Raw genomic sequence first — 10,915 nt, forward strand, 5'->3', positions numbered from 1 at the left:
GATTCATAAACAACAAAAGATACGACAGTGAAGTTCTGCTCGCTGAAAGCTGCCTTTCCTTGCTGTCGAAAGGTCTTTTTTTTTTGCGAATCAACCTGTGGTTGAGATGGTTAGGTGGACAGTGGTATCCCCAACCCATCAGGGTTCAAATCCTGGTGCTCGCATTACTCCTGAATTTATTTCAGGATTTCCGCGCGATGCGCTTTCAGTGGGAGGAGACGTTCCCGTCGACGACGAGGCGCCTACGGTGACTTCGTAAATCTCAAGATGATATGCCGGCTCAGTCTTTCGGAGGTGCTCATAGGGGTAGGGTGTGCGTGTGTGCGTTCATAGGGGTGATTGTATGCGCGTGTATATGAGCGCTTGTGTCTGTACTGATGCTAAAAAAAAGGTCTTTTTTTAGAGAGAAGGGTCTGTTTTGTTAATGCCATGTGAAATACTTAGATTTGTCTAGATAATCCAATAGCAGGGCAGTACTCTCCCCCCCCCCCCCCCCCCCCTCGCGGGCAACCGGGGCACTCGAACCCTTGCCACCGGCCCCCATCCAAGTCCCCTCCCCCACTGCCACCAGTGGTAGTGGGATCTCCCTTGCCCTCTCCTGGAGATGGGCCGCGGGGGGCTTCTTCAGCCGCGACAGCGGAGCTCGGAGGCCGGCGCACTAGGTGGGGTGCACATGCAGATGGCGGTGTGTGGCGGCGTGGCTTGCTAGCCGGTGCCGGCGCATCGCGGCGGAGCACGCGGGCTAGTGTCGGCATGGTGCTTCTTCGTGGCGGGGATTGGACCGATCAGATCTGTGCTGGCCGGGGTTGGGGCTGGCGGCCGGAGCTCGGCAACAAGTCTAGTGGAGCGGTGGATTTGGCGGGAGTTGGCAACAGTGCGTTCGCGAGTCCGGGTGGCGGCGGCAACGTGTGGAGGCTGTGGAGCGAGCCCACGACCAGGGTGGTGGCGGCGGTGCTGTGATGGCTCGGCCAAGATGGAGTCTTGACGAGCAGTGAGCGGGCGGCCACCTCTGTGCGGTGTGGTGAGTGGCGGTGCTCTCTCGGTGGCGCAACATGGTTCTTCATGGAGAAGTGGGCCCGACTGTCATAAGGCTGTCCCTTGGAGTGGGCAGCGGCTGTTACGGGCGGTCCTGGACCTTTCCGGAGGCGCGGGGTGGTTGCGATTCACCGTCGAGGCTGGGGGTTGGTGGTATGGCCGGGGCTCTCTTTGTCATGCATCCGGTCATAGGTCCTAGGCTTTGTGTCTACGTTGGTGAAGTGCTGCGGTGGCGGCCGAAGCTTTTGGGATAGTGCTGCTCAATTCTAGGTGGTGTGGTGATGTGTGATGCCTGGATAAAAATCTTGCACAGCTTTTGTCACGCCGGCAGCAATGATACCCGTGGATGTCATTCTCCTCCTGGGAGGCGTCGCCGAGGCGCGTTTGTCATGTCCCTCGCTCACTTGGAGTTGTGGCTTTCTCCGAGTGAAAGCCTCGATTCCGTGTCGGAGTGGTACAATGGCAGAGTCCTTGATGTCGTTCCTCTATTGGGAGAATTGTGTTTGGAGACACGGGTGGTTCCTCATTGCTCTCCTCCTGTGTTCGCCGCTGTCCTTCGTTGGTCCTATGTGACACTATGTCCTCCATTAAAATTCTGCCTTCTATAAAGTTTTTTTTAAACACCTCGTCGTCGATGGGAACGTCTCCTTCCACTGAATGCGCATCGCCGGAAATTCTGAAATAAATTCAGGAATAAATGCGAGCACCAGGATATGAACCCTGGTGGACTGGGGATACCATAGTCCCTCTAACCATCCAACCATAGATTAGTTCGCTGCCTTCTGTAAAATTATGGTACGTCTAGACGTAGTCTTGAAAAAAAGATTTGTCTATAAATACAAAACGTGTTTAGAAATATCCATATCTAGATAAATTTAAGATAAGTAAATTGGGACGAGCTAATATTAATGCTTCGCCTAGGCCTGGGTGGATTTTGTTTTTTCCACAGCTGCCACGTACGGGGAACACGCTCCTGCAGCCTGAAGTAATCCAACCCAGGGTACCTACCACTCGATGATCCAAAAAGAAAAGAAAAAGATGCCTGCCCAGGAGTGCGGACTGGAGGTGGTTAGAAAGGAGAGAGATTTTCATGGTCTGTTAGATCGCGTACCAGGTCGACCGCCTAGGAAGTTTTCCCTCCCCCACATGACGACGACAGTCCAGATTACATCTATAAAATGGGATCACATTTGCTTCTCTCCCGAATGCCCTGCTGAAGCATCCCAACCAACTCACATACCCTAGCTCGACCGGCGATGAACAGTGCGCTGCCCGTCCTCTCCTCCGCTCACCCTGCCGCCGGAGCTGCCAACTCGCGCCGGCTTCCCTCTCCGGCCCTCCACGCGGCCTCGACGGGATATGCTGACAACAACCGGGGCCTAGTCAGCCGCAGTGCTGCAAATGCAAGCAAAGTATGCGCCTTCCCAGGCGAGGACACGGACACCGCCGCCGTGGAGGTCCAAGGTACGTACGCATGATGGATCGCCCGTTTAGTTAGTGGTAAAGACCGTGAGTCAGCGCGGCTGCGCCGCCGCTCGTTGCCGCCGCTCGCTGGGGAGTGCGCCCGGCCTGCTTGGCCGACTCCCCGCCGTCGGCCGTCCCGTCCTCCTTGCTCCTGGCCAGCCGCCGCCGCCATGCTTAGGTTTGGGAGTTGGGACTTGGGATGGCTGCCGTAGAATGGGTCGTCTGCGCGTCTCGTTTCGATCTCGCTCGTGAACGACCTTTTTTTTAACGACTTGTGCGTGCAAAGTGCGATGCGTCTCGTGCAGCAGCTTGTGGCCCATCTGGCTTATTTTCACCAGGTCTTTAGCGATTTTCGTGGCGATACTAATTAGCGTAGAGCGTCCAGGGAGACGCGATGCATACATATACAATTTTTATTTTTATTTTTGCACCCGGTTAAGGTATGGCAGGCTACCTAGGAGGCCTCCGCCAGTGACCGTGACCATGACTCGAGGCCTCCGCCGTCAATCTCTTTCTCCATCACAAAATTAATTACCTGCCACTTTTATTGTATATGATTTCAGATGTTATTCCAAAGTTTTTAATAAGATTTCTGAAATCCATGTATAGTGAAATTTTGTGAGAAGTTTGCTACAATTTGTTATTTCTAGAGTTTCGTTTTTTTTTTCTTCTCAAATCATGGATGAATTTCTCAAAGTTTATTTTATATTTTTCAAAAGTTTAAAAGGGAAGATGAAAAAAGGGTAATAATAGGAAGTTGGGAGGAGAATAAGCAAGTGGACGTTGCAGCATCCTCATCTAATATAATGCATGATTCATTTTACAAGTTTGGCATTAGGTTACGATTTGTGTTTTGCTTCGAGGAAAATACTTCTAGTGAAATTGTCACACGTACAGGAAGCAGCAGATGGAAACCAGCTCTGTGCGTGATTCTTGTGGAGCTGTTCAACACAGGGACTATACTGCTAGGCAAGGTCGCACTTGATGGTGGCATGTTTGTCTTCTCCTTGCTGTGTTATCGAAGTATGCTTGCTGCTATTTTCATCATGCCGTTTGCTCTATTCTTCGAAAGGTACGTTAGACCATTTTTCTGTTCAGTTTATATCTTATATGGAAACGAGCTACTATATTTGCTAAAATTGGCTCAAGCTTTTGACATGTCTGCAGTGGGAAGTGGAGGGAATTGGATATCAAGACTCTTGGGTGGCTCTTCATCAATGCTTTTGTCGGGTATACAATTCATCTACTATCCTGAAAACCTTCCTTTTTTTTGGGTTAGTTTGAATTGCTTACCACATGTGTCACGTGGTATCCTAAAAACCTTCCTTCGCACAAATAATCAGTTTTTGGTGTTCTGGAGGTCATATATGTTTTTGTCCCTGATTCACATCATTCTTAGTGAGTCAAATTGGCGATGAGGTATATAACTATTTATATCAATTTTCCGTATGCCGGTCTGATGATGAACCAAGCGGTATCCAATTAGTTCAGTCAACACACCTCCATGCCAAAACATAAAATCAACTTGAGGGGTCCTCAAACCTTTTTGCTGGCAATTTTTCATCGAAATCTCCCCACAACTATAAATGAAAAACTTGCTTACCAGACTCATCAGACATTTTCTCGCGTATTGTTTGTTTATAATTTCAAACTGAATTAAGATGTTAAGATGCATGATTTCTGATTAATCAGTTTTGTGAGATTCAATTAGACTGAATATGTGATGCAATATATTGGGTTTAGGTTTATGTACATGATTAAGATAGAAGATGAATGTATTGATGATATATTTAATTCGTACAGATATTCGTTGCCCATGGCTTTGTACTACTATGGATTACGGGACACACCTGCCTCCTATGCTGTGATCTTCTCAAGTTTGACTCCACTTTTCACCTTTATCTTGTCCATAATACTTGGGTAAAACAGTCTTTCCTCTTAACATAAAAGTCTATAATTGGAAAGAACCAGTGCTACATGTGGATATTCTATAGATTTTTTTAAAAAAAATTGATTGTATTTTTTCTAGTAGCTGATATTCAAATGTAGAATTGTTTTGCTTTCAGTAAGTTAGCCAAATGTTGGTAGTGGATGATATCTATCTAATTATGATCCTTTACAAAGTACAAGCCCCACATCTTCATTTTTTCATAAACCTAATAAAATTATAAATATATGCTTAAACATTATAAGAATCTTCTGAGAAATGATATGAGCTAATATTATATTACCTTAAACATGTAAAAGAAATGATACCATCTTAAACTAAATAAATATATGCATACACACGTCAGTGAACCTCTAGTTGATTTCATTAGTACTACGAACAGTCTGAGTAAAAATTATAGTTTTACTATATTAGTATTAAATTTGTATTACCAATATATACAATAATTCAATACTTTACAATGATTAAAATCTTTGAAGCAATAACATGGTATTTCATAAGGATGTTATTCTCCTGGTATCAACATCATTATTTGAACTGTCAAAATAATTTGCTTCAACAACATACTGAATACTGAAAGAATAAGTATTTCTGAAGCTTGCATAATAATTTTTCTAATTAACAGCATTTCTTTATTATGGTTACGAGTAAATATGTGATAGACAGTCAATATATTAGAACCACCTGAACACAACAAAATAACCGCCGGATATGATTTTACATGTTTGCATACGAACTAATGCACAGAATGAATAGTATAGTTCAGTTACGTATCTTATTACAGATTAAAAAAAGCGAATTGCATTTTGCAGCATGGAGAAGTTGCGCCTAAAATCCAAGGTCGGCAGTGCGAAAGTGATTGGAGCACTGGTTTGTTTTGGTGGGGCTCTACTAATAAGTCTTTACAAAGGAAAAGAATTGCATCTCTGGTCTCCAATTATAAGAGTGACACCAAAAGATTCTAATGGAGCTTCTGGAAAGCATCATTTGAGGGGCACCTTGATTTTGTTTGGTGCTTTCAGCAGCTATGCACTTTGGTACCCTATACAGGTTTGTTCAGTAATATCATGTAAATTAAAATACTTCTGGTAACCTATCAGCACTAGATGTACGCAACAACACAATAACATCGCGAATATGTTGATACCAATAAATGGCATTCAAGCATAGTGGGGCCAAACAATAGGTTTGTTTTGTCTTGATCACCCAAAGACATTCAAGCATAGTAACCAAGATAAAATACAAGAAAGCGCTCCCAACGTTTTGCTCAACTATATATGAACCAAACAGATCTATTCTCCAAATTTCTCCAATCCAAAAACGAAAACGACAATGTGACCATCTGGAAGGTGGGAAAATGTCTTGATTCTAGCATGATGGATGTGTTATCATGTCCTGAAAATGAACCTTTGTAGTTACATTAGTATCATCATTTATCAATCAGAAATATCTGGCTACTGTATGAATATGGCATCGTTGAGCAAAACATTGTGTACAGCCAGAAAATTTCAATGCACCTCCCACCTGTTTGTAATTATCCAGCATATTTGGCTAGTCGCAAGGCTTACCAGCTGATTATAAGGATATACTGTTGGAAGAAAACCACCTGTCCGGTCCTAGCTAATAGGTCAAATTTTAGAACATCAATTATACCTGACTAGTCAAGTCATCGAAATACCACAGGATGTACCTATGTCCATGCTCTTAACAAATTGACAAGCTAGATTGGTCTGTAAATCCTGTACCTATGACCATACTCTTTCTGATTATTTAGACCTCGTATTGTATGATAACGACCATAAGTACATAAGTTAGTTGCAGATACATCTTGAAATTCTCACTGCTGTCGAGCAACTACTAACCACCTGGTGTTTTCTGGACTAAGGCCAGTGTGTATTTTTTTCCCATAAGAAGCATATTATAATTCAGTATTTTATTCTTGTTATTCTTTGCTTTAGATGTGTAATTTTAACAACTGATAATGCATAAATGTTGATAATTCAGGTGAAAGTTTTGAAGGTGTATCCATGGAAACATTGGTCCTCTGTGCTGACCTGCGTTCTGGGTGGTGTGCAAACTTTCGCCGTCGGAATAATTATGAGCAGGCATAAACTTGCCTGGCAAATAGGATGGAACATTCAACTACTAACCATTGTCTACTCAGTAAGTCTTTTTCAGAATGTATTGATTTTATTTGTCCAAATATTGTATAAATTATCGAAACGGGCTCCAAGTGGATCTGGCATTGTCAACCCTTATTGTCCATCGAGATATTCACTGTTGTATTTGCACTTTTATTCTTGACCTGTGCTTCAGTGCTAAGAATATTTCGGCCATGATTTAGATTTAGTTCATTGGAGTACATCAGTACTCAACTATTATTTTATTATGAAACAAGAGACAAACAAATCACTACGTTCGTCCACATATGCTAAGTTGTGCTTGCGAGCCGTGCTTGACCCGTGCTTCATGTTATCCTTAGTTGCTATGGCGGCCGGCTCCAGTTGACCTTCCCACGTATCCGAAACGAGCCGCCGCCGCCCGTTTTTGATGAGGGTATCCCTGTAAACTACCAGGGTTGTTTCGTAAATATGTACAAATTTCCTGTCTAACGATGTCCTCGTGAACAATTATGTCACGTCAGCTTTTGTGGGCTCCACTTGTCATAATCATCATCAGATGGGCCAAAGTCGCCAACTAGTGTTTTTTACAAAAATTTCGGTCCAAAGTTAGTGGTTTTTGGCACAAATCAGTAGAATTGTGGTTCTTGCAACCCTAGCCTTTAATAACGATAGTTTCTGCAATTCACTTTGCCACATGTATGCATACACAAAATGGTACATGTACGGATAGACACGCAATGCATTTTTTTAGGCAGACATGCAATCATCTTGATGCTTCATATTGAGTCAATAAAATCCACTTTTTATTTAAAAAATGCAATCATCTTCATGCAGCTAAGCTAGCAATAGTCATGATTGACCACGTATCAGATTTAGGGATTCACGGTTTCTAAAAATAACATCTTTTGTCTTCTCTATATCTATCTCTCGTCCATCTCTTCTCTACAAAAAAAGAACCTGAGGTTCCATCTTTCACTTTTCTCCCCACCACCCCTTCGTCCAACCTCCCACCCTCCACCGATTATTTTTGGGTTTTCCATTCCCTCCTGGCTTTCAGCAAACCAATCTTTTGTAACCTAATAAACTAGATCTAAGAAGTCAGTGTCGGAACTAGCATGCTCTTCAATGAATGCCAAAATTAAGGAGGGGGGGGGGGGGGGGGGGGGGGGGGGGGGGGAGGGCATGGCTCCCCTTGGTCTACACTAAGCTCCGCCAGTGTATGAAGTAGGTATATTATATGACAAAAGGCTATGTTTGAGAACTATGAAAACATTACTTTTGGCTTTGAAATATTCAAAACATTTCTTTGTTTATTATTATATCAATTTAAGTAAATTGACAATGAATTAACGCAATTGCCTGTGATTTGAATCCGTAGGCCGCACTTGGCACAGCAGCCAAGTATTGGCTGAACCTATATGCTGTTGAAAAGCGGGGGCCAGTTTTTCCAGCCATGTTCAGCACCTTATCGACGATCTTCATCATTGTTTTAGGAACACTGTTGCTAGGCGAAAGCCTCACTGTTGGGAGGTAAATTATACATCATTTCCTGGAAACACAGATATTAAACAAGAGATTGGTTCTTTTACATATACCTTCTACATAGTTTACATACTCTTTCTAACGTTTACAATTTTCTATTTTATGACAGCTTGTTGGGTAGTGCTTTAGTTTTAGGAGGTCTATACATATACCTCTATGGAAAGGCCAATGAACAACACGCGATGAAGGCATCGGTTACAGGTCTGTATATGAACCGTATATGACAGGGTTGCCCGATACTGATTGAAAATATATTCAGTTAAGACCAGGAGAAAATTGTTTTGGCAAAGGGGAGATTCTTTAGAAAAAAAAGTACTATATGATTAAATGGAAGATTTTCTGTCGACCTAAAAATGAAGGTGGCTTTGGGATTAAAATTTTGTATAACATTAATAGTAAAAGAAATTGTGTAACTGGTGGAGGAAACTAGAGAGTGTTGATGGTATATGGCAAAAGTTAGTTACGGCCAAGTACACCAGAGGGCTCCAAGCTTTCCTTAAACACAAGCAGAGTGATTCCACTTGTTGGGCTGAGTTGAAAGTGAAAAATCTTTACATTTGTGGTTGGAGGTGTGTTGTATAGGGAACTGAGTAGAAAACTAGTTTTTGGGATGATATGTGGTTTAGTTCCTTTCAAGTTGCAATTTCCTTTGTTATATTCCATCTGTAGCTGAAGCAAATGCTATAGTTGGCTTGTTAGCATAGGGAGTTGTCTAGATGAAGGTCTACATGATCAGCATCACAGAATGTGATCTGCTTTTGACTGCTCCTAAGGGGATATTGAACAATCCTGGTAAATACATTGTTGCATTTTTGTAATAACCTTGCGGCATGTTGGGTGAATAGGCCCTATAAGCACTTGTGGAAACATAATTCCCTTCTTGAAAACCATTTTGTTGTGGTTGATTTGGCTTAATGCCATACCAACTAAGGATAACATGACAAACGGGGATGGCTGGGGATTTGCATTTTATGTTCTGGGATTGCATTTTTACTGTCCTTCTGCCAAGTACATGTGGAGTGCAGCGAGTATTATCACTGTGGGAGCGGGAGATAGGTCTGGAAAATTTCCGCAGTATTTCTACTGGATTGCTCGGCACATTCGAGTTTATCCCCATTTGCATGTAGTTGGAATCTCAGATTTGCGTGGAAGCTTATAATTCGTGCCTGTTTTGAATTTTGAGTGTTAGCTTATTATGTTGCTTGCAGAGGGAATTTTCCTGGACTTCAATTGAAGTTGGCATACAATCTAATAAGAACTTGGGAATAGGGGGATTGATTGGTTACTTGGCAGCTTGACTTGCTCTCTTGATCAAACAACTGATGATATGTTCTGTGTTCCTTTTAAACATTGTGCAGGGATGCAAAAAGAGGAGGACAAAGAGATTCAGCAGTCCGGTGTGGCCGCGACGACTGAGGAGAGGCCACACCCTGTGCTGTTAGAGAGCTCCGTTATCCAGCTGGATGAGGAGCTGGACGCAGGGGTCTCCAAGTGAAGTGGCTGTAATCATGGTAGCTACCAATTGTTTTTTTTTTGTCTTGATCTATCTGGGTCTAAGATTCTAAAATACATTCGCCCATACATCAGTACTAGATAGGGGTGCGGCTTGCCACGCATTGCCCAGCCAACGGTAAGCCATCGGATATGATAATTGGTTCAATATATAGCTGAATTAGATATTTTATTATTGTGTTGGGAGCTGTCTTGAGGACATAGTTAGAAATCATGTCGGTAGTTGCTGAATGAAAAATAGAGCTTGCACATAAAGTGTATCTTGATGCATAGATAAAACATGTTTTCAAATATAGACTGGATGGCACAGTGATAGTATCTTTTAACATCCAAGCCATATGCACCACAGCAGAACAACACGGAAGGGACCATACACATGCAATGGACGTAGATTATATGTTCTAATGCACCGGGTGACATAGTAAGGGAACAAGAGTACATAACATGATAGTCCACACACCACACACCACTAAAGCGACACTGTCCTCGAATATCATCTATGGAAAAAACTTTTTTAAGCGCCTAACCATTTCAGCATCTTTGAAGAAATCTTCAGTTTTTTTTGCTTATTTTTTTAGTTTATTGTTCATCAGGGAGTACACATCCAGGTTTAGCTACATATTTTCCATATATTTGTTATTTTCCCAAATTTTAATGGAAATAAATTCACAAGCCATGTTTGTTTTGTAGGAATCAAACTTTTTTTTTGGTTTTTGTATGTGTTTATGATGTATGCTATCATTTGTTTAAATTGTTGGTATATGGCTAACATTCTGTTGTACAACTCAACTATATATTTTACTTCTACTAGAAATAAAACTATATATTTTATTTAGAGTTCATAATTTACGTGATCATTTGTTTTAAATGTTGGTACATTTTTTATGAAAAGGAGGATAACCCTAGCCTCTGTATCGAGCGGTGCACACAAGCGTATATTATTAATAACTCAAAATCCAGGAGCTGAACAACATCGATCCGAAAAAACAGAAATAAAACCCGAGCATGCATGCCTCGCTACAGTTACGCCACTAGATAACCACTAACTCTACGATAAAAAGAAAAACTCGAAACTAAAAATATACAACTCCTACGCTACGCCTTTAAGAAGGAATCGCCGCATGTGCGCTGATGATGACGAGTACAACCGAAGGTTCATCTCAGGATTCCTATCCCCAAAGCTAGGCTTCGATCCATCATCTTCAGCAAGGACACGATGCAGGCGGACGTCAACATAACCTGATCAGAGATCTTGTGTTGTGTTTCCACTAGAGTGCACAAACTTGTTGTT

At 42.4% G+C, this 10,915-nt stretch overlaps 1 protein-coding gene across 1 annotated transcript; it reads left to right on the forward strand.

The window, feature by feature from the left end:
* Nucleotides 1–2,291: 2,291 nt before the first annotated feature.
* On the forward strand, nucleotides 2,292–9,607 carry LOC125549317 (WAT1-related protein At1g68170-like). Its single transcript, XM_048712759.1, has 9 exons — nucleotides 2,292–2,499; nucleotides 3,397–3,571; nucleotides 3,667–3,729; nucleotides 4,303–4,419; nucleotides 5,260–5,497; nucleotides 6,452–6,610; nucleotides 7,949–8,100; nucleotides 8,222–8,313; nucleotides 9,471–9,607. Exons 1-9 carry the CDS (start codon nucleotides 2,292–2,294, stop codon nucleotides 9,605–9,607), a joined length of 1,341 nt encoding a protein of 446 aa, XP_048568716.1.
* The last annotated feature ends 1,308 nt before the right edge of the window (nucleotides 9,608–10,915 follow it).

Source organism: Triticum urartu, chromosome 3, assembly GCF_003073215.2.
Source record: "Triticum urartu cultivar G1812 chromosome 3, Tu2.1, whole genome shotgun sequence".
Classification (NCBI taxonomy): Eukaryota; Viridiplantae; Streptophyta; class Magnoliopsida; order Poales; family Poaceae; genus Triticum; species Triticum urartu.

Coding starts and splice junctions, on each gene's coding strand:
- LOC125549317 (XM_048712759.1), top strand. CDS start 2,292: ATGAACAGTGCGCTGCCCGTCCTCTCCTCCGCTCACCCTGCCGCCGGA. Junction 3,572..3,666: donor TTTGCTCTATTCTTCGAAAG/GTACGTTAGACC, acceptor ACATGTCTGCAG/TGGGAAGTGGAGGGAATTGG. Junction 4,420..5,259: donor ATCTTGTCCATAATACTTGG/GTAAAACAGTCT, acceptor TGCATTTTGCAG/CATGGAGAAGTTGCGCCTAA.